Source organism: Plasmodium inui (assembly GCF_000524495.1).
Source record: "Plasmodium inui San Antonio 1 unplaced genomic scaffold supercont1.3, whole genome shotgun sequence".
Classification (NCBI taxonomy): Eukaryota; Apicomplexa; class Aconoidasida; order Haemosporida; family Plasmodiidae; genus Plasmodium; species Plasmodium inui.
In genome coordinates, this window is record NW_008481837.1 from 792,453 (window position 1) to 815,816 (window position 23,364).

The window sequence follows — 23,364 nt, forward strand, 5'->3', positions numbered from 1 at the left end:
TAATAATATGTGCAATATATATACACATATATGTATGCAAACGGGGGCAAAAGAGGGCTTGCAAATGTGGTCTACAAAAAAATGGGAAATTCCCGTGGGCATTCCATTCAAGCGCATAATGTATGATTATACGCGCCCTCACTACTTATGTGCACTTCGCCAAAATGGAGGCGCTCGAAAATTTTTCAACTCATTCTTCCAACAAAAAAACGGAGGTGATACTTAAAATTACGCATTCTGTTGTAACGATAGCGGTGAGTGCTTCTTCCCTAATTTAGACGCTCATTCGAAAGTCATGAATGGGGCATTGCGGCGATTAACTGGCGCCATTAGTTTTGCTGTCGATCAGTTCAAGCAAAGGAAGAGTCTTTGCATCCCCGATGTGGCATATTCAACCTTCTGCGAAATGACTGTACTGTGTTATTTAGATATGTAGCTAAAATGGTATGCATCGCAAATCGCAACGAAAATTACAATACCTTTTTGGATATATTCGTTGCCAGTACGCACGGAAATATTTTACTTTTTGCAATGACTTCCCATATAATGTAATAAGGGCAAACAGAAGATAATGCCCCATTTGCTTAATTTCCTTTTTTTATACGGAGCAAGGTTGGGAAAAGCCAAGCTTAAAATGAGATAACGCCATTGCACTCCTGCCTCGTGGGCAGAGCAAGTCTCTGTCTCAAAAAAAAAAAAAAAAAAAAAAAAAAAAAAAACGGAAGGGGAACAAAAGAAATATCATTTTTTTTTTTTTTCCTGTGCTATATTATTTATGCTGAAAGAAGGCTCCTGCTTGTTAATGGGGTCATCATCCATGTAATTACGTTACGCATAAAAAGCCAACTTGTGAGGAGGTTGTACCCACAACTTGGGACGAAGCAACGTTACGTAAATATACATTTACGTGCGTACATAATGTGGTTACCTTTTTTATGCATATTGCAATAGCTGTGCTGCGATTTATACCTATATATTTTCATATGGGTATTTCTAATTTTATTACGATTTCTCCCCTTTTCAGGGTGATAAATATTTAAAGAAGCCAAAGCGAAACGGCTACTAACTGTGAATTATTTATAGTTCCATGTAGTGACATTTATGGGACATGCGCTACGTATTTTTTTATGTGGCTTCATCTGAAAGAACCACTTGGACCCCTTATGCAAATTTGAATCGTGCCAGTATGTATATAGATATAAGCAGCATGGGAGGATTAACCAACCTTCTTCTCCATCTGAATGCTTTTTCCCAAACATATGACCGACGACGTGTGACATTCCCATTTTATACTATCCCAATGTGTATACGCACATGAAGGAATCTGGGAAAACAGCTTTACAAAACGCAGGAATACGTTTAATTATTTGCTTTCAACTTTTTTCTAATTTATTCGTTCATTTAAGCATTCACTTTTGCATGTTTTTTTTTCTTTTATTTTTATTTTACCATGCGTAAAAGAAATGTGCTCACCTAACTGTTTCCCCGTTTGTGCTGGCGCTGTCACGTTTTGACCCACCCCATTTTCGTATCTTCCTACCACATCGTACTGTCTCCACTGTCTCATTCATGTGTAACCCTATTTCAGTGTTGTCATTTTGGCCCATTTGTGTCACATAGTCTCGGTCTTCTCCTATTTTTCCCTTCCCACTCACACCCCAGTTCTTCCCAGCTCCTTGTACTGGAGTCCACCGTTTTTCAGCCCCCTTTAGTGACCCCATGTTCCTTTATTACCCCTATCCAACGTCACACGCTTGTCTTCTTGCTCCTCAAACTTTATGCATTATAAAAAAAGAAAAGAGAAAAAAAAAGCAGTCATTTTTTAGGCACCTGTAAAATAGCCTTGGTCGTTATGTTAAATGCCCATTTTTAAGTTTCTCCTTTGCGTTAACACTACATTTAGGTAGGAAAATATGTTAGTAACATTTTATGGAGACCTTGTTGCACAGTGTAGGTATTAATCCTTCCATATCTACATTTTAAAGTTATCATATATGTGCATATTTTTTTTTTTTTCAAGTAACACACAAGGGGGAGACTTTCTTTCACTTTTTAAATGAGTATGTTTGATTAAGATGAAAAAATGCCTCAGATTCGCACATGGGCACATTTTAATTTTATTTGTCTAATTTTCTCGCTTGTTTCTGACATGGTTAATTATTATGAAGTTAATTCATTTGTAGTCACCAAGTGCTTCAGTGGATAGCGGCAGTGTAATAATGTAATGTTTTTCTTTTTTTTTTTCCCCCTTTTCATTTTCCTGTTTTGTCCAAGTTTGTCCCCTTTTTTGTACGCTTTAATAACGTACCAATTGGATTTAATAGCTTATTGTTACGTTGAAATTTTGTTTTTATTTTCCTTTATTTTTCCTTTTCCTTGTTTTCCCTTTTCTTTCCTCCCAATATATCCTAACATGTGACTACACACATTTGCGTACACGTATAGGGGGAAAAACCCATCTGACAAGATTGTGCTATATACCTACACAATAGGATAAAATTGCGCAGAGTTTACCAAATTATGCGAAATTTTGTCCCTCTGTGGGAAGTAATCTACATTTTGTTAGATCATCTCAAGTTTTGTTAGTAGATGCTTTATTTTTTCTTTTTTTTTTTTTTTTTAAATGCAAGTAAATCACATGTTTAAAATTTGTTAACATATGACACTGTGCGAAAATTTTCTTTTCCCTTTAACGTGTTTTCCTTTTTTTCTTCAAAAAGGATCCCAAAAAAAAGGGAAACGAAAGAATTGTTCACAGTGAGAGGGAGATTACGTGTGCGTACTTACGAGCCCAGTAAAAGAGCACTGACCGCAGTAGATGCACTCCGCAGTTGCATTACCCTCTCGGCGAAATCGAAAACGCACATTCTACTTTTTGTGCACCCCTAGCGACCGCCCTAATTCCCAAGTACCCCCCAAAAAGGTAAATATGACTTCGGACGCGGGGTCGTTATCATCTAACCTAGATGCACTCATAAAGCAATATGAAGAACAAATAAAGAAAATAAAGTCCATATTGAACACAAAAAATATAAACGAAAAAACGGAGGATTCAATACTACTAAGGTACATTCTTTCCTATGGGGAAAAGTTAGATGAAGCGGCAAACTCCATTGAAAAAGCGATTCTTTGGAGGAAAACCAACATTCAGCCATTACTAAAAAATAAAGGAGTATCTTTCAAAACGGATGAAGACGTTATATTGCCAATTAGAATAAAGCCATATTATTCCCTGATAAAAAAGTCACTAGCTGCATGTACGCATAAATCGACCATAGATAAGCAACCAATTGTTATTGGCAGACTTAGGTTATGTAATTTTACCCTTCTCCTGGACCACGTCCCAGAAGATATCCTGATTGATTATATTGTATATTCCAATGAACATGAATTCGTTGTATGTAATGAAAAGGCAAAAAAACATAACTTTATTTGTCGAACCTTTCGCTTCATCGACTTAAAAGGATTTGTGTTGAAAAAATTTGATAGGAGATTTCTGCGAGTTTTTGCCAACACGTCAAAACTTTCCGAATTTCTCCATCCGCAGCTGGTTGGGAAAACGGTACGTCTCTTCGTTTTGAGCCACACGAACACATGCAGAGACCTACAATCGAGGGTGAAGAGCGCCTACTGCATTTGATCGCCCATATATGGAGGAGTATCTTCGCACTGAAACTTCTGTTCAAGTACATCCTTTCTCATGTGCACACATTAACATTGCGTGACGTCGCATTCCCCCCCCTCCTTCCCGTTCAGTACCTAATAAACGCGCCGTCCTACATAAGAATAACCATAGAAACGCTTAAAGCCTTCGGGATAAGCCGCAGGACGCTGAACAAATTGGAAATCCCCAAAATTATTTCAAACAAGGAACCTGCGGATTGCGAATGGTTCTCTGTATTAGTCGATAAAAATGTAGGTCGCAAAAGATAGACAGGGAAATATGCATCAGGGCCGATACGCACAAATCACCTTATGAGGACGTGACGAAAACGGCCATCTCCATGCGCAAACGCAAACCTTTTATTTTATTTGTTTTTTTTTTATTTTTATTTTTTTTTTTTTTGCAGAACATTCCTTCCTACCTGGGGGGAAAGTGTAAGTGCAAAAATGGCTGCATCCCAGGATTTCAAAACGAGTTGCTAGATCCCCTAAACTTAAACCCAGAGGAAGTGAAGACAGAAATTAACAATAATCTGTTAAAATTAAAAAATCAGTAATTCGGGAAATTAGCAGCAGGCCCTTCGGGAAACCTCAAATCAGCTAATTTTTTTTTTTTTTCACCATTTGAATATAAACATCTGCGTTTATTCGCGGCCCCATTCCTCACCTGTATATGATAAAATCTCACGTCTGTGAAAAAATTCTCTCACATTTATGGAAAAAATTTAGGGGCCCCCTTTTTTGTTGACACAATTTACTTTTCCCTACCCCAAGTTGTCCCCCTCCCCCCCGTTCCCGGATCCTTTGTTCATAATTTTTTTTTTAATTAACATATACCACTTTGTAAAGTTTTTACATTTTTTAATAAAACTTTGTATTTTTAAAAATAAGTGATGCTCAAATAATTGACTATTTTATGAAAACGGATAAGCACATTTATGGGACGAAAAAGTGGCACAACAATTTGCTCCAAGTTTAAAAAAAAAAAAAAATCACTTTTTTGGGACGATTTTTATAATGTTTCCACTTTCTTCCACGGGACCCCCGGAGGAGGCCTTCAAAATTGCTTCCTTCGATTTTGCAATCTTAGGTGCAGGTAGAGGAGCCCACTGGACGTTACCTGAATATGGTTCAAACGACGCGCAAGAAAAAGGGTCAAAATGGTGCAGTTAGCCATGGTGGAAAGAGAAAAGTAGACAGATGTTCTGGTAAAGGCATGTGCCTTTTTATCTATCCCTTGGATTTTATTTTCTCCCCTTTTTTTCATTTCTCCTTTTACATTCAGTGGCCCATCTAACGCGTGTCTCGTAATCGTAATTTGCGAAGTCCATGGCGGGGGAGCACCTCCCAATATAATCCTTCAAATGGGTGGGAAAATATCCGCGCCATTAATTTTATCTGAAGCGTTTTGCCATTCACAACTTTCAAAGTTAGACATGCATATGCATGACAGGCTACAGGTGTTCCCCTGACCTTTGTTCCATCTAGACGGATCATTCGAGCAAAAGATGAAACCCGTTTGCAAGTGTAAGAAGCATCATATGTGCCTATCTGGTATGTCTACTTTTTTTTGTTTTTTTTCTTCGCGAAATGAATAAAATGCGATGAACAGTTGGCACTTACCTCCGGTGCTATGCACAAACTACTCCCCACGAGGGTCCATCTGAAGGGGCACTTTTCCATGACTCTTAATTTGGGGGCTTAAAAAAAGGGAAAGCATTTGAAGTAATGGTTTTTTTTTTCCACCACGTTAGTGAAAAACAGCTGCATCGTTTTACCGAAGTGATCATACAAGGAAGGTGTGGGGCCACCTTCGCTTCTACCCCCAACATGAAATTTCTGCTCTTACGATTCGTGCAGGGCCACTCCACTTCACACTTCCACGCGAAAAGCTCCTTGTCAACATTTGTGCTGTTCGAAAAATCTATCGATCTGCATCTGACCGAAGGGAATAATGGTGAAATATATGACACAACCAAGCAAAAAAAGACGAGTATCATGCAAACCAGACGGGTGAATACACGTATCGGGGTAAGTGCACTACGTCAGGATGAGTCTTTTCCTTTCTTTTTTTGGAGAGCTTACGGTCCTTCGTACGGTTCAGGTGGGATGCAAAGATTCTCATCATAAGCGGATACTTTCCATCCTTATAAAAGAGAAAAGCGCAGTGGTAATAGGCGTGTAGTCATCTATAAAACTCCGCTATTGTTGAGGCAGTCATTCCACTGTGAAATTTTACACGAGAGAAATCATTTATCCTCATAGTTTTTTTTTTTTTTTTTTTTTTTTGCACTTCAAAATGTTAGTAAGCAAATAGGTAATTCTGTTTCTCATTGTGAGGTGGACGAGCTTTCATTTGGTCTTTTGAAGAAATGTTTTCTCCTTCTCCGTCTTGGCTAACCCAAAGGACAGACACCAGAGTAGTCCCTCCTACACCTCCCAATGTACCTAAATGGGGGCACCATAAGAAGGTCAAAATTGTCAGGAGCTCTAATTGGAAACCCTGAAAGGGCAGGATCGAAATAATCGGTCAACAGTTGGTGCCTTCTTGTTTAACCATAACTTCTTCACTCGTTCCTGAATTATCCTGAATATTTCTTGAAAGGGTTAAATGGGCCGTGTGTGTAAAGGTGAATAATCATAGGGGTGCTAAATAGGGATAGAAGAAAAAAAAAAAAAACCTTCGTCCAGGATTTTATCCATTTCGACATTTTCAAGGTCGACAGTTGCCTGCCCTTCGGCCTTTTAAAGAAAAAGGAGAAAATGGCTATTCATATGTGTGCATACAGCTGCGCAGGTGCACGTGAAAATCTTGGTACGTAGAAGTCGTAACTCACATTTTCGAGGCTCTCCCGAGCAATGTCATCAAAATTGGAATTTTCGAGATTTTCCTTTTCATAGTCATCCTCGTCTTCGTCGTCTTCATCTTCTTTTTCGTTCGAAATTAACTCTTCATTTAGTTTGTTCAGTTCGTTCAAGTCACTAAAAAGGAGGCAGTGAAATTTGCTTATATCTCATCGGTTGGAGGCGAGCAGAAATAGAAGAAAACAACTGAACATGTTAAATGCGTTTGCATCTATCCCCCTCTGGATTGGAGATTTCCTCTTCGCCATTACTCCGATAACTCCTTTTTCGACTTGGTCACCAGGGAACTGAAGCGAGCATTTTTGTAGCAGACGCAAATACTCTGCGAAACAACAAACAAAAGGAAGGAGAAGACAACTACGCAGGCGCTTTTCATTTTTGGCGAGAAAGTAGTGAATATAAGGGTGCTAGCCGTGATGTGTTAAAGTGGGGGGGAAACAAGCGAAAAAGGGGGAGAGAAAAAAAAAATTCCCTGCAGGTAAAAAAACAAGACAACTGTTACACTGATTTGAAGAGCAGCGTTGCAATCATTCGAAAAATTAATCACACAATTTGACACATATAGAAGTGAGTCTATTATCACGCTAATGTATTTTCACATTTACGTACTCATTAAAAGATCAGCACTTTTATCTAAGATAGGAAAAAAAAAAAAAATATATTATTTTTGCGTCCCTGTATATACAGCAAGGCGAGCTTCAATATCTGCAGTCAATGTGTCACTTTTTCCTGCGAAAAAACCTCGCCCCTGTTCACAACCCCCTCTCAAAAAATAAAAACACCCTTTCCACGAGGAAGGCCAAGAGGAAATTAAAAACTCCGTTGGGAAGAAGATTAAAAGAGAAACGTCTCTTATCTCGAGGACATACACACAAAAAAAAAATTATTTTCCGTTCGCTTGTCCATTTAGTCACTTGTTTAACCGCACAGATAAATAACAACATCGTCGTGAAAAAAAAGACTGAAGGGAACAAAACATAAGCACACATAAGGGACTAAAAGTAAACCCGAATTGCAGCAGCAACGTATCAAATTCAAAAATTTAATGATAAACATAATCACAGTAAAAATTAAAGTAAAAATAACGGTGTTCATTCAAAAGCCCAAAAATGCACAAAAAAAAAAAGGTGTGTGTGTGTGTAGATGTGGGGGTGGCAAAGTGCCCCGGCAAAAATGGACGCGGAAAAAAACATGCCATCTAATTCGCACACGTGGAAAAGCATTCTACACATCGTTCAGGAAGGAATAAATGTGTAGTATGCGCATGCTCGATAAAGCAGACCGGTGTCAGCCTTACCTCCTGTCACTGTTGCTCGTTGGCCTACATGAAAGGGTGAGACACGTTGGGGGAGTTTTACTATATGCAGTGTCGGGGTAGAGTTACCAAGCAAAGGTACCAAGGTACCTATCAATTATCAGTGTTAAAAGAGCTCCTCGCAAATAGCACAACGAATATGCATGAAATGAACCATGCTTATTCGCGCAGAATGTGCCATGCGAAGAAGGGTTAACTCCCCACATGGGTATCCCCCTTGTAGTGGATTTCTTCCTGAACCATTTCTGGACATACGAAAATTTCCTCAGGTAAGTTAATGGTACTCTTGCTGTTTGAAGGGCTACAACTATGAGCATCACATTTAGGAGAATCTTCACTGTCGCTTAGGGCATCATTTAGGTTGCATTCCTGGAGGATGAAGCTATTTCTGACACTACTGTTAAGAGGTACATTAAAACTTGAATCAGGAATTTCGTCAAGTGTTGTATCAAAACTTCCGCTACATATGTAGCCTAAATCGCTACGTGTGTTTTCCCTCTGTTCGCTATTAATGACACGATTTAGTTTCTTCTCCACCCCGTCACTTGTACTAACATTGTCCTTCCTATCATATGACGGGTGCTCATATAAAGAAAGCAAATTTTTAAATAGCTTTTCTTGCCTCTTCGAATTGGATATTTCTGAGAAGAACCACTTAAAGGCCGCGACAAAATCTTCGTTCATGAAATCAAATAAAAAAGCTGCCTTCTTGTGACATTCTTTCGCATTGCCCAGCAGAATATATGAACTCGAATTTTTATAGATATAATTTTCAGGGTGGAAAATTAAAATGGAACACGAAATTGATTTGATTGAATTTATGGAATGCCTTATATCAAATGTGTCCTTTAATATTCTCTTCATTAGAGAGTTGGGTATGTCGTTATTTTCTGTCCCTGGGGGGGGTTGATTATCGCTGTAAAATAACGACATGTCACAAGTAATTATGCCATTTCCGGACTGATAAGAGTTAGTACCTACGAAAGCTCCTTTCCACGCTCTATTGGATACGTTGTTGCGAATGGTAAGGACTCCTTTTTTTTCGAAGCTGTTTTTCTTGACACTGTTGCTCGTCACATTGTAGGCTGCTTCTTCGTCCTTTTTAAATCCGAGAGAGTGGTACCATTTTTTCGGACTCGTCACTGTGCAGTTTTTCTGCTTCGATTTCTTGAAGACGGCGTATTGGCTTTCCTTCGTCGTCCGTCCGTCACAAAAAGGGACGTCTTCACAGTTTGGGACGTCCTCACAGTGTGAGATGTCCTTACAAGGTGGAACATCTCCCTCAAGGATGCCCCCCTCAACTGCCTCAGCCTCGTCAAAAGTGTTATCTGCACACTGACCAGTAAATCCTTTTTTTCCTCCGACGACTCCGATGGGATCTTTATCCCCTAACACAATATTATCGTCTTGTTCACACGGTGAAGGGACTGTATGCTGGCTAACAACATGCAGCAGCTGGGGTTTAATAAGGACCAGGCCGCCTAAGGACTCCTTTTTGCCATACGTGTCTTCATATCGATTTACCACCTCTATAGCGCAGCTAGCCAAAAACTCGTAACACAAAATGTATATATTTTTAGACGGAATTTTCAAAAAGTTAACAATAAATTTTAAAAGAGTAAATGAATCGTTCACAATTGAAACAAGCTTCTGTTCATACGTGTCGAAACTAACCCCATATCCTGAATACTCCATTGCGATAATATTCATTTCTAATTTTTTATGTAGGGCATTCACCGTTGGGATTATCGTGCCTAAATCCTCATTAAACTTATGCAGGTATAAAATTATTTTATTATCTGTTGATAGTTTATCATCATTCTTTGAAAAGAAAAATGCACACGGGATGGAGTCTGTGGTGACCGGTTCTGTCACTACTAAATTTCTGGGTACCCATCCTAGCAAATTTTTAAAGTCATTATTTGTATACGTGCTTTCTGGGAAGTATATCTCGTTACTGCGTATATTTTCGTCTGAATCGAATTTTATTTCATCGTCACTAAATTGGTAGCTTGTCAAAACATCACCTTTGTTGTTTTTCCCTATTAACGATGATAAGTGCTCGTAGTTGAAGTCGATCAGGTTGAAGCATCTTCGGGTGACTTCCCTTAGTCGGTTTTTCTTCTTTTTATAGTTTGCTGAGTATGTTTCCTTGCAGAACATTTTCGCTTCCCATTTCGTTGTGCAGGAATGGGGTATTCCCGGCGGGTGCAATGTGCGTCTCCTCTATGTGGTGAGGTACAACCCCTTAATGTGTGGAGGTATGGTCCCCTCTATGCGCGTCGGTAATTCGTACCTATGCACGCATATAACTTGGTGTGTTGTTAAACAGCTGCGCACAGCAAGGGGGGGGAAGCAGAAGAAAAAATTATTTTTAAGCTTAAAAAATTTCGCAAGCTCTATTTCAAAATTGTCGAAACGGCTCGCTCAGATATGTGTAAAACTTCAACCTAATGGGGATAGCATGTACTTCTTCAAAACATTGTGGTGTATATATATTATATATGCTGCAAACTTGCTCAAAACATGTGGAACAGTTGGGCAAATTTTGTGTTGGAAAAACTTACACACAGAATAAAGCGAGTAAAATGTTGTTCGCTTCGTTAATTGGTGAATAAATTTTTTTTTTATTTTTCTGCCCTCGGACGCTTCTGTGTTACTACATGTGCACAAAAACACCTGATAGGGTAACAACTATGCGTTGACTCATCCCCAGTGTAAATCAAAAAGCCATAGAGACACTCTCTTAAAACTTAACAAGCCATGTTCTTTATTTCGGTTATTCGTCAATATCTCAATTAGGCGACTTTTTAAAAGAGTGTGTAGAGTAGTAATGTTGTGGGGGAGTCATTCATAAAAGGAGAATGGGTTCAGAAATTTTATTTCACTTAATTGGTAAATTAGCGCAAAGGAAAAAAAAAAAAAATCAAAACAGTGAAAGGTCTGCAAAATTGTCATGAAAAGTTCTATAAAGCTTCAGAACAAGATGATGCAATTTTTTCACAAATTGTTGTTAAAACAGGAAGGATAATTAGGAAAGTTTTATGCAGCAATGGGTTTACTCTATGAAGGCCTTTTTTCACGTCCCCGTGTGATCCCGTAAATTGCTGTAACATGTTCAATTCGCTTCATTTCAATTCAGTTCAATTTCGTTTCTTTTTCTTTTCCTTTTTTGCCCGCTGCCTATATCTGCATAAAAAGCTAGATATAAGAAAAAACAAAGAACTTACAACGAAGCTTCTTTTACGCACAAATTCTTAGGATCACGTAACATAAAAGGGGTTACCCCAGAAATGGTAGAAAGGAAAAAAAAAAGAAAGAAAAAAAAAAGGGAAAGAAAAAAAAAAAAGGAAAGAAAAAAAAAAAAAGAAAAAAGGGTGATAAAATTTGTATGTACGCATATGCAAAAATTTTCCGCTTCAATTAAGCTATAGAGCTCATAACGAAGTAGAAATTTTTGCAAAACTTAAAAATTCTATAAAAGCAGAAAAACCAGTTTAAGGTTTTCGCGTGGCTGAAAGCTTTGAAGGAAATGAAAAACTTGTAGAATAACAATCGACAATTACACATTCAAAAAAATTAGAAGCAATAGGAAGCTTTGGCCTGATCGATCACTTACCCTAAAATGCACACTAAATATATCTTCCACATAGAGGCAACTTCAAACTTGTAAGATGTGAGTAAATGACTTTTTATCTCTTCCGAACTGTTCATATATTGTTTTTTTTTTATTTCAAAAATGAAGAAAAAAAAAAAGAAAAAAAGCTAGTTAGAAGGATGTATTTACATAACTTTTTTTTTTTTTTTTTTTTTTTCCCCTTGCGCAGAAATGTCCTATTTATTCTCAGTTCAATAAAACATGTAGAAACATGACTCCAATGAAAAGTGACTTCATCTTTTGGCTAAAATACCTTAAAAGGAAAATATTATACATCACTACTGTTGTATACACATATGAAAATACATTTGTGTAAGTCTAAATAAATCCACTATAAGTAAAAATTCCCCACAAATCGCCGTCATTTTAAAATACTTTTCTGGAAGAGCTAGCTAAAATGAACTATTTTGTTGTGTCCATTTGTTTTCTCCTTTGGTGTGTTGTTCAGAATAATTTTGTTATAAATGAAAAAATTATTCCCATAAGTCCTGTAAGTTAAATGGGGAAAGAAACAAAAAAAAAAAAGAAAGACTAAAAGAACAAGAGGAAGGCGAACTGTGGAGCTAAATTGTGTAGTAAATTTCGAAGTAACCATAATAATGTTCGTGAAAAGTAGAAACCTTTTGTTAAATTTGGCTTACCTATTGCTTAGGCTAACCGTTCAAAGTTAAAAAAAATGATAGACCGTGATGAGGACTTTAAAATAAATATACATGTAAGGGGAAAAAAAAAACTGCGTAAATCGTGAGGAAAAGAATGTACGAAAAGGGAAAACCCTGTTTCTTCCTTTCTCCATTCGCTTCTTCAATTTCCCCGCGCAAGGCCCCCGTGGAGGATACACAGGAAGTGTTGGAATCTTTGGATTCCTTGATGAGGGTGGAAGAAATCCAGAGAAAAGTCGACGAAGAAGAGTGCATGGGCGACAAGCAGAGGCTGTTGAAAGTTCATAAAAAGAGAATTCAGTAAGGGCTTTGCACAGATGAAGGTGTAAAAAATGGGTACATATATATATTATGTATATATAAAATATATATGTAACCATCGACACCATAACCCCATTGGCGCTAGCACCGTCATATAAGCCTTGAACGAGTTTCACTTTTACTTAAGCATTCCTTGTCCATCTGCCCCAACTCGATGCCACCGTCGTGCACGCAGGGATATTGTTGCCTCGGCGTTTGAGCCTCTCCACGCTTTCCTGCCCAACCCGCTGCAGCACCTGATTATTAAAGGTAAAACTGGAGGGAGAGGGGAATAATAAAAAGGAGCACAAAAAGGAGAAAGAAACCAAATAAGAAAACGGGAAAATCGCGAAAGAAGCGTGTTCGCATCTCCCCCTGCAAAATCGCTGCGAATCCTATAAACCTACATTAAATGCCGCGATTGTCATGTAGCCTCCCAAATAGAATCATTCGTTGTTCCGAAGCGGCACCTTTAAAATAAAAAAGAGCGCCCATTTTTCCTTTGGTTACAAATTGCGTCTTTTCGCGATTGTAATAGTTGCTCCATCGGGGGAAGAGTTACCGAGTCTCCTTATGTATGCATACGGATTCATGTATTCACAAACATGGGTCGTTACATTTGTTCCGCTTAACCCTTGCAGATGTCCACTCGTACTTAAAGAACCAAGAATGACGGCGTTATGCCTACATGTGAGTGATAGGCCTTAAATATAATGAATATGTTAGAAGTGACGAAGCTGAAACGGGTGCGCATATAGTTATTTGCTTCTATGCGTGGGAGGAGGGCCATAGGAGCTATAAGCAATCAGAAATTGCACCCATGGTGAAAGACAAAAAAAAAAAAAAAATAGTGTAAACCAAATTGGGATGCACAAATTGGGAAGAATTAAAGGAGAAAATGTAATTTAATGGTTGGTTATTTTGTTAAATTGTTCACGTCGTTTTGTTGTATGGTACCTTTAAAGGTGCCTTTTTTTTTTACGTGTGTGTATAGTTCCTTATTAAGAGGAATTAAGTATTTTTTTTTTTTTTTTTTTTTATAATTGTTTCACTAGTGTGCAAAGAGTAATTCCCCGTGCGTGACTGCGTTATGCACCCTTTTCATTACAAGTAAGAATAATTCGTCACAAATGAGTTGGCCTTTTTTGGTCAACTAGGGGGACACGACAAAATGGTGCACGTATGCAGAAGAAGCACACGGTTACAACGCGCTGCTAAATGGCTCCGTTAAATCGCTCCGTTAAATTGCTCCGTTAAATATCACCCCATAGCCATGCAGCAAAACGATCCCTTTACACAAGGTACGTTTTCATCGAGTTCAAAACGTCTAGCAATATAGGCATGTTCAGCATGGTGGCTAAATTTTCCATAATTTCCAGGGTTCGGATCCAGTTGGTTATATCCAAACGGGGCGTAAAGGTTTGCCCGCATTTGCAAATTGACCTGCGGTAGAAGGACTTGACGGCGTTGCAGTTGCTGCATACGAGGTCTTGGGCCTGCACAGAAATGCGAAAAAGAAAAAAGAGGGGGGGAGTGATCATTGGAATAGGAAGTGCTGCGACACGCTGACGGGGACGCGATAGGAAGCCAAGAAAAGGCGTCCCTTCCAGCAAGAGTGTGCTCCCCCGCGGGGTGTTAAAAAAAAGAACACTTACATTATACGCATCAAAGGTCTCCTGCAGCAGCGACAAAATCTTTAGTTCAATAAAATCATTGTCATATTTGGAATTGCAGTTTTTGCACAACCAAATGAAGGAGGGTTTTCCGTTGATTTCTGCCTCGACCAAACTGGTAACAACATTCATGTGGTACATTGATGAGCAATTTTCACAGAAGATATCTTTTAAAATTAATTCTTGGCACGGACTTTTCCAGAGGGAATTTTTCCTGTTGTATTCACTGTCCCCCACAATTTCGAAAAGCTCATGTCTTTTTTCGTGGAATGCTTCATTGGAGTTTTCATTCTCTAGGTTTAGCAGCTTATCATTTTGCATGAGAAATATGCAGAATTTGACAATTTCTAGTCTCCAGTTATTTTCTCTTTTGGCAAGATTTCCCAAAGTTTTCGGAAATAAAAATGGCACCATGTTCATGTTACTTTCGTCCATTTCATCCATTTCGTCATCATATGGCCAGTAATTTTCCACTAAATATTTTTTATACTTGATCGATTTTTTAATTTTTTTATAAATATGTCCAGGCATGAACCACAGATCTTTTAGCTTCTCTTCTATCTTGTATGACAGCACGTCTACATTTTCGTTGATGAGAGCAAAACTTTCGCACACTTCTTCCAAATCGTCAAATGATTTATCATAAATATATTTGAGTTGTGCTCTTTGTGTTAGGCTTATCTTGTCCGTTAATTTGTCACTTTTGAGGACCATATTGAAGTAGTTCTTTTCGTCTTTCTTGTTTGGTTCTTCCTGATCTCCGGTTTTGTTTTCATTTTGTTCATCCACTGGGATTGGCTTTCCCGGTGAAGACAAGGTGATCGCTCCTCCTTCCAGTTGTTTGCCACAGTGAGGATCCCAATTATCATACAGCGTGATTATGTCTTGCAGAGGGTTCAAGGTGATCACATCGAGGACATACCTCAGGAAGGATTCACAAATGGGGGGAAGATATTCAATTATCTTTAAATTTTCGTCCGTGTTTTCTTCATTCGGATTGGAATATTCCTTGTACCTTATAAAATTATACTTATCAAATTGGCAAGCTGCAATGTATTCGTGTTTAATATAAAAAGGCACATTGGCATATATGGAGTCGCTGTGGGAGAAGTACTTTATTAGGCCTTTTAAAATGTTTCTGCCCGAAATGACTGAAAATTCATTAAAGGAGATGACGAAATTTCTCAAGTCTGCAAAAATTATGTTGGCATTAAATTTCTTCTTCATTATGTTGATTAAATTGTTCTGGTAAATTTCTGTGCACTCTAACACTTTGTTGTATAATGCGACATCGTAGAGAAGGCTGGAATTATTGGAGACCCACGAGTAGAAGGACGTGAAGATGTCGGAGATACTTTCGAACGTCTTATTTGTTATTAACATGGACAGGGAGGAGATCTTCGATATGAGGTACTCTAATGACTGCCCCAATAATTTGAATGCATGGTTACTGAATTGCGAGACATGTGAGTTCTGTTCCACGATGGTATTTATGTCATATTTATTTTTGATTATGTTTTTCTTTTCGCTCAAGTCGAACAGGTCGTCCCCCTCGTCCTCTGCTTCCATGTCGTCTTCTCCGTTCTTGTCGCTGTTGTGGCGATCGTGTCTATTCGTACCATCACCCATTTTATGTTGCGCGATGCCCTTTTTTCCTTTCCGGTGCGCAATTCCGCCCAGATTGTTATAATTGTCGTCCGTTGTGGACAGGTCGTCCTCGTCCAATCCATCCTCATTGTCGTCATCATGTTTGCCATACTTCGTCCGGTGGTGCCTCTTCGCCGCAGCGTCATGTTCAGTGCCTCCCCCTCTTGTCTGGTCTCCTTTCTTAAACTGGGCATTCCTGCCAGTAACCGAGGGGTTGTAGTACTCAGTGGGGGCTTTCACATTAGCATACTTGGTGAAAAGCCTAACGCTGTTAAAAATGAGAGACTCATTAAAAAATAAGTGGACTATATACCCCCTGTAAATTCCTTCGTTTATTATGTCACTGTTCTTCTGCACCAAATCGTAGTCACAAAAGTTGTTTATATTTAAGCAGGGAATTCCCAAATCGTAGTGGCCAAAGTAGGATAGCCATAGGATCCCCTTGTATCTTTTCAGAAACGATGCGTACAGCGTGTCATATATGAATTTATGCTTCTGGTTTTTTCTGCTAACATTTAGCAGGTTGAAGAGAGGTATATTCGATATTCTTGAGAAATTCAAATCTTCTTCCACTTTGTGGTAATTCTCATAAAACAGTTGTAGCGATAAATTGAATGCATCTTTTTTGTAATTCATTCGGCTGACGTTCTGATACTTTGCAACATTTTCAAACTTGTGAAAGTAGCAAGGGAAATATTTATTCGTGCTCCACCATCCCAGTTTATTCTTATCTATGGTTGACGAGACATAGAAGATGTATTTCTTCTTTCCTGTCAGAATGTTACTTCGATATTTATTCAAATACACATCCAAGTGCTCCAACACCTTGTATACATTGGCGTTGTCTTCAAAATAGGTTTCGAACTTTCGGTAATGGTACAGGAATAGGAAGTCTCTCTGCACGTTTTTGATAAAAAAGTCTCTGTCGAGGAGGTGCTCTCGCGCTTGGTTTCGGGCGGGTTCCCCTCTTTGGGGGGCACCATCCACCGCGTTGTTCATGCCGATACCACCCTCCAGGTGCACAAACTTGAGGAAGATCTCGTATGGGTCGAAGAAGGAGCCGCTGTCCCTGTCGATGCCGCTCTCCCTGCCGATGCTGCTCTCCGTGCCAACGCCGCTAAACATGAGCTTACAGCCGAATAGCTGCTCATCCGCGTTCTCTTCGAACTGGTCGTATACTCCGACGAAGATGCGGTTGCACACGCTATCCACCAACGTGTGGAAAATGTGGATATATATAAAATGCACATCATCCAGGTAATCATGAGACACATTTTTCAATTTGTTCTTCTCGACCTTGGAGAAGCAGTGCGATTTGAAGCATTTGTCTTCATCAAAAATGGAGTTGTAATTATTCGAGGCGATTTCGACTGAATTCCCATATCTGCTCAGGAAATCAAAGTAAAGTGGAATCTTCGTCTCGTACACAGAGACGATACTTTCGTGGTAGTTAGCATTCAGTGTGTTTACTACGTATCTGTTGAAGTACCTCTCCGTCATAATGAACTCGTATAAATTAAATATTTTCACATTTCTGGGCAAAAAACAGGGTGCGAATGCGTTGGAGTGAAACATGAAATTCTCACTGCTCGGCGAGTTGGACGATCCGGATGAAGAAACTAATTTGATGGTAATCTTCTTGTTACTTTTTATGTTCAGGGGATCATAATTATTGATGTAAATATGTCTATATATTTGAATTTTTATTTTGTAAAATTTGTTCATATTTTTTAAGGACACAATTGCGTAGTATATTCCGTCGTCTTCATTCTCGTCAATCATTTTCGTGTCGTTAAATATGTCACCCTCGTCGTCTGAAGAATCTGATTCGGTTTCATGTTTGAAGTATTCCAAATATGGTTTTAGCAATGTCTGTTTTTCGTTCTTTGTGTGGTTATTCATAGGCCCATTCGAACTGTTGCCAGCGGCCGTGGAGGGGGTGGTGCCACTGTGCTTTCCTTTTTTTGGCGGGGGGGCTACTACTTTCTTCTTCCTTTTCACCTTTTTGTACAGGTACACAATATCCATAGCGTTCTGAATGGGATGCAAATATTTCGGTTCCAGGCTGGACAATTTTTGGGAATTCGTTTTTTCATCATCCATATCAGCAGGGTAGGATAAAGAATTGGTGCCAGTCCTTTTCCTTGCTTTATCGTCTTCTTCGTCACCCCCCAGGGAATACTTCTTCCTCTTACATCGGTCCTCATTTCGGATTTTCTTAATTTGACTTCGATTATTTTTCCATATTCGATTATTAATTTGGATCCACTTTTGGAAATCCGTTTGGAACATTTCGAACAGCTCCGTGTACTTCAAATTGTTGATGTTGATTTTTTCGTGGTTAATAATAATAACGTTGTTGCTGTGATCCAGGTAGGTGTCCAATGAGTTCACTTTTTTGTAGACTATGGAACCAGAGTTGCTGTGCGTGAGGCTAGCCAAGGTGTTATCGTGCAGTTGACCCAGCTTCTTCCGCTTTGAGATGAAGTTTTCCAGAAGGCACTGCTCGAGCGAGCGTTTTTTCGCACCGGCGGGGGGGGTAGTACCGTTGTGCAATGTATCAGCTGAAACGTTCATCGCACTGCAGGCGGCCTCCACTGGGAATGGACTCTTCTTCTCCAAGGAGCGCAAGCTAGGCTCGTCTACCTTTTTCCTGTCCTTTTCCTCGTCGTCCATTTCTCCCTTTAAGGGGGTACTACTGTCAGATTGATCATTCGAAGTGCACTCCTTCTTAACGGTCTTTTTAACAAAGAAGGCGGTGATTTTTTTCTGTTTTCCCTCTGAAATGTTAATTTGCTTTTTGAGCCACTCGGGCACAGAAATGGACGTGATTGGGTTATTAATATTTTGTTTAATCGCGGGAATAATGACTAACTTCAAAATTTGGACTTCTAATTTTTGCTTGTAATAATCCCAGTCAATGATATCCCTTACATTCACAGGGACGTCAGGAGGGAACTTAACACCTAGCCATTTTCCCAAATAGTGAATTTGCGTTTCCACGTTAGTTTTAAATATCTGAATGGGGATCGCCCTAAAGGTGATGTCGGATCCTATAGGCTTGGACGCAACGATGAATTGGGTAGAGACATTATTGTCTTCCACGTAACTTGTATTGCAGAGAAGTTCACTTAACCGCTTAGCAGTCGTAATGCCAAAACTTTTAGCATTCGGTTGTTCCTTCACGGATTTGTTCAGCACCTTCTTCGCTAAAATGAGGTCAAACAATTCATCATCATTATCTATGTCCACCGCTTTACTATCTATTAAATTTTTCCACTTGTTTGCAGTTAGGGAGGCATAGTAATATGACTCTTCCTTTGTCTTCCCCTTTAAGAAGTGATTAAAAATTTCGCTTTGGAATTTCTGTATAATTCTTAGCTCTCCTCTTCTTTTAATTTCGAATCCTTTGAGTTCGCTAATTTTATATTTGTCATTAAAGACGACATATCTTTTTTTTAACAGGTCATCCGACTTTTCCGATGCTGGTAGGAACATACCATGCCAGGGACCATCCAACTCAAAGAAAATTTCATTTTTGCTAATGCATTCGTAATCGTCTGTGCTTTCGTTATAAATTAGATACTGGTCGTTCGTCCATTTTTTGTGCATCTCGAAATTTAATATATTGGTGGGGAATTCAAATTCTACTTTCTTCACACTTGAGTCATTTTTTAGTTCTTCCTCCGTTTTGTCTTCATACTCTTTCATTTTGTTCAGAGCGCTTCTCTCCACTATGTACACGTCATATATTTCTGGGAATTTTTTTGGCAGCATGCACCAGATTCCATCGGTGTCCAGCTCTACAGGTATTCCAATTTTGTTGATAAGATTAAAAGCACCGTTTATTATTTGCGACCCTGTGTAAGTCACGATGGCTCCCATTTGATCTGAGTACCAGCGACTGCTTTTTCGCTTTACATACCCGTAAAAGCTGTTCAGTATGCACTTGTGCGCTAACTGTAACGAATCGTTTAGCAAAATCTTATCGTCCAACTCTTGAATCTTTATGTAGTCTATTTTGTTCGCCTTTAGTAGTTCTTTTTTTTCATGTTCGCATTCTTTGAGCCCCTTCTTGTAAACGTATCTCCTGTCACGGAAGGTCCTCACCGTGTCCACGTAAAAGGGGTTTTCCCTCTGGCACACCAAACTCGCGGCGTCTACTTCCTTGGCGACCTTTGTCTTTTTGAACACCCTCTGTGAGCATTCCTTTATCACTTTCATCAGTTCGTCGTGTTGCTGCTTTTCGGTAAGCTCGTTCCAGCTGCGGGGGGGAAAGGGTCGGGAAGAGGCGATTAATCGGGGTGGTGAAGAGCGTAGACGTGGTGGAGAAGCGAGTATACTAGGTGGAAAAGCGAATATACGTGTTGGAGAAGCGAGTACAGCTGGGAGAGCGACGTATGGGCTCTCAACACAAGAGGGCTTATCGCAGGAACTTACGACTTCTTCTTGCTGACGGGCAAGTCCGACAAGTTGTCGTTTGTGCTGCTGTCAGACTCCTCCTTGTTGTTCATCTTGAAGAAGCTCTTCTGGGGGTAGAAGAGGCGCGTCTTCAGGTCCTGCTTGAGAGATAGAACATGGCCATAATCTATGGGGGAAACCTCTAGCTTCCTCTTCCACACCATCTGTTTCTGGCACAAGTGGCGCTGCTTGTAGAAGGAGCAGTTGAAGCAGTGGTCCTGTGTTATGATGGCATTTGGCTGCAAACGGTGCGATAGGATGATGTTCGGGTACATGGCGGCAACATCCAGGTGGTAGATGTTGGGGCATATGCTAATGCTGGGGTTCTGGATGAAGAAATTTAGCTTGTCTATAATGTCGCTTTTAATTTGCTTCAAATTAATAATTTGATTTTTGTTAATATATTTCTGATCATTAGGGCTGCAGTTTTTGTTCAGATCCTTCTGAACCCAGAAATCGATAATGCTGTCAACATTCTCCAGTAGGTACTTGTACGTGTCTACATCTAAGTTGAAGTGCTCTTTGAGATCGTCTCTGTAGATCCCACATTTCAAACTCTGCACAGTTCCACCAACAAAGGAATCATCATAGATAAAATATTTCTTCTTATTTTCCACATCGGTGAAGTATTGATTATACGCGGGCTTGAACTTGTTGGGGAAGAGAATATTCTTCTTATACGCCTCTGCCATTAGTAGCTGTTCACATAGGGTTCCACTCCCCTGTCTTAGAACGTTGTCTGGGTTCATCGGAATGATGGAGCACAAGGCGAATAAGAAATTGTGGATAAATTTATCATACAGATAAAATGTGGCAACGGCATCTGACACGCTGTATACAGCTAAATGCTGTGGGTTCTTTCTCGCAATAGAAACCATAAGTTCTGGGTCCACCTCTGTAGGGTTATATTTTAGCTTAATTTTACACACACTCTTTAGTGTTCTGGACCCATTAGGTAAGTAAGAATCCCGTTCGACCCACTTGTATGCATCTATATTTAGAATAAAATTGCATACACATTCTTGTTTGTTGTTATTCATGATGAACCCGATTTCTTTCGGTACACTCAAGTTGTTAATTTCGCATCTCCGGAAGAGGTACGGAATGTCAAAGAAGTCCCCATTGTATGTGACAAAAATGTGAATTTTCAAAATTTTTATATGCTCTAAAAATCGTTTTAAAAGGAAATATTCATTCTGTTCATTGAAAATTTTGAATGTCCCTGCTCCGGAGTATTCTTCATTTGGCTTGTAGAGAAACTCTCTTATATTTTTGCTCATAACATTTCTGTTAACTATTAGGTACCCCTGTGCGTTGTACATATATGATATGAGGATAATTTCGTCCTTTTCTTTATCTGGAAATTTTAGTTCATCTTTGTAGCACTCGATATCCCAGGCGAGCACATTTAAGGGGGCTAGGACCTTCTTATTTAATACTTCGAAATGGACTGACTCCGTCTCTGTGTACAATTCATCTTCGTCTCTGGTGATCCTATACCACAGTCCACATCGGATATTTTGATCTATGCATATTCGGGTGGTGTACTTCACATCATATTCGTACATCTCTGTTATTTCTTGAAGGATTTCTTCCTTACTTAAAATTTGCTTCTTCGTGTTTACTACTATTTCGTTCATGTTTAGCTTTGGGCTGCTCACCGTTACATGTGCGTCGTTCTTCTTAGCTCTTCCCTCGCGGTCGCCTGTGCTGTTGTTGGACGTGTGTGTTTTTTTGGAGTCCCTTTTGTCCTCTCTGTGCGCAGCTCCACCCTCATTTTTCATCACCCTGCCAGTTTCTCCAGCCTCATCATACTTGGTATAGGAAACATCGTGCTTGTAGGAAAAATCTAACTTGCTCTCCGACAGTTCATATTCGTACTCGTTAAATATGTGCCTGTCGTTATTTGAAGAGTTGTTGCGCTCCTTATTCTTCTTGTTTCTCTCAATTATTCTGGAGATAAAATCCCTCGAGCTCATGAGATTCTCTATAGTGTCGAAGGAGAGTTTAAAGAAGATGTTACTCAGGTAACTCCTTTTTTTATTTAGGTGATCATACAGACTCAGGTCCTCCTTCTTCACGTAATCTATTTCGACGTTGTATTTGTCCAACTCCTTCTTTAGGTATTTGGTCACCGCCTCGTAGTTGTGAATGTTCTTCGTCTTCAGGTAGAAGTACGGTCGGTAGAACAGCGTCAGTCTCCACGTCTTGTTGTTGTCCGAGACGAAGTACATGTGCACGCCTGAATGGGGGGGCCATCGGTTAGAAGCGGGGAGAAGCGGTGAAATGAGCGGACCATCGATGAAATGTGCGAATCGTCGGTGAAAAGCGATGCGGTCAGATTAGCATATTCTGAGACGCTTCCACATCCCTCCTGGTGCACTTGCATTACCTGTCTTTTTCTGCGACTTGTTCGAATTCTTCACAACCACATTCAGAGCGGTGGGCACTATGTTGTAGAGGTACCCCTCCTTTTGCCCCTTTCTGAGCCATGGTTTTATGTTGAACTTATTCTCCAGCTTTAGCAATCTCTCATACTCGTAGTCCGCATTTATTTTGGAGTCCTTTTCCCACCCCTTCGTCCTCTCCTGCGTCGTCATTGCGGCGGCGAAAAGGCAGTTGGGGGGACGGAAAAGCAGGGAATGCACAGGGAGCTAACTGGGAGCTAGCTGTAATCTAACTGGAAGATCATGGGAAGCGAAACAAACCAGTCCAAACAAAATGCAATTATATTTGCAACACAAAATTAACGGCGTTGCGAGAACAGTCGTTGATTTTGGATGCGCCCAGATATGGAATAATCATAGAACAAGGCACTGTTCGCGTGGGCATATGGTAGGACAATTTCACTAGGTGGCTGATCGCGTTAATTTGAGCATCAAAGGGAAAGATAAGTGAGGGGAAAAAAAAAAAGAAAATGAAACGAAGTGGAATAATAGTAGTGATATCTCCCTTAAAAGAATCCCCAATTTCGCGCCAAAATTGAAAAAAAAAAAAAGGAAAAGGAAAAAATGTGCAATCTCCATACGGCTATTAAGTACCCACCGTGAAAGATTACCACTTTACATAAAATGTGTAAGTATCTGGGAAGCTATATGGACTCACATGTAAGCAAATAAA

General features: G+C 39.5%; 5 protein-coding genes across 5 annotated transcripts; 2 read left to right on the plus strand and 3 right to left on the minus strand.

The window, feature by feature from the left end:
- Window positions 1–2,929: 2,929 nt before the first annotated feature.
- On the plus strand, window positions 2,930–4,220 carry C922_01011 (hypothetical protein; the record flags this gene model as incomplete). Its single annotated transcript, XM_008816620.1, has 3 exons — window positions 2,930–3,562; window positions 3,757–3,915; window positions 4,071–4,220. 3 exons carry the CDS (start codon window positions 2,930–2,932, stop codon window positions 4,218–4,220), a joined length of 942 nt encoding a protein of 313 aa, XP_008814842.1.
- Window positions 4,221–4,655: 435 nt separating this feature from the next.
- C922_01012 (hypothetical protein) lies at window positions 4,656–6,904 on the minus strand (the record flags this gene model as incomplete). Its single annotated transcript, XM_008816621.1, has 10 exons — window positions 4,656–4,748; window positions 4,962–5,021; window positions 5,287–5,363; window positions 5,513–5,601; window positions 5,749–5,809; window positions 6,065–6,111; window positions 6,221–6,260; window positions 6,345–6,405; window positions 6,501–6,645; window positions 6,780–6,904. The coding sequence occupies 10 exons, from the start codon at window positions 6,902–6,904 to the stop codon at window positions 4,656–4,658; spliced, it is 798 nt and encodes a 265-aa protein (XP_008814843.1).
- Window positions 6,905–8,035: 1,131 nt separating this feature from the next.
- C922_01013 (hypothetical protein) lies at window positions 8,036–10,006 on the minus strand (the record flags this gene model as incomplete). The annotated part of the gene is made up of 1 exon (XM_008816622.1): window positions 8,036–10,006. One exon carries the CDS (start codon window positions 10,004–10,006, stop codon window positions 8,036–8,038), a length of 1,971 nt encoding a protein of 656 aa, XP_008814844.1.
- A 1,892-nt stretch (window positions 10,007–11,898) lies between these two features.
- On the plus strand, window positions 11,899–12,467 carry C922_01014 (hypothetical protein; the record flags this gene model as incomplete). Its single annotated transcript, XM_008816623.1, has 3 exons — window positions 11,899–11,991; window positions 12,154–12,216; window positions 12,324–12,467. 3 exons carry the CDS (start codon window positions 11,899–11,901, stop codon window positions 12,465–12,467), a joined length of 300 nt encoding a protein of 99 aa, XP_008814845.1.
- A 1,288-nt stretch (window positions 12,468–13,755) lies between these two features.
- Window positions 13,756–22,844, minus strand: C922_01015 (DNA polymerase epsilon subunit 1; the record flags this gene model as incomplete). The annotated part of the gene is made up of 4 exons (XM_008816624.1): window positions 13,756–13,959; window positions 14,119–20,047; window positions 20,224–22,486; window positions 22,637–22,844. The coding sequence occupies 4 exons, from the start codon at window positions 22,842–22,844 to the stop codon at window positions 13,756–13,758; spliced, it is 8,604 nt and encodes a 2,867-aa protein (XP_008814846.1).
- Between the last annotated feature and the right edge of the window lie 520 nt (window positions 22,845–23,364).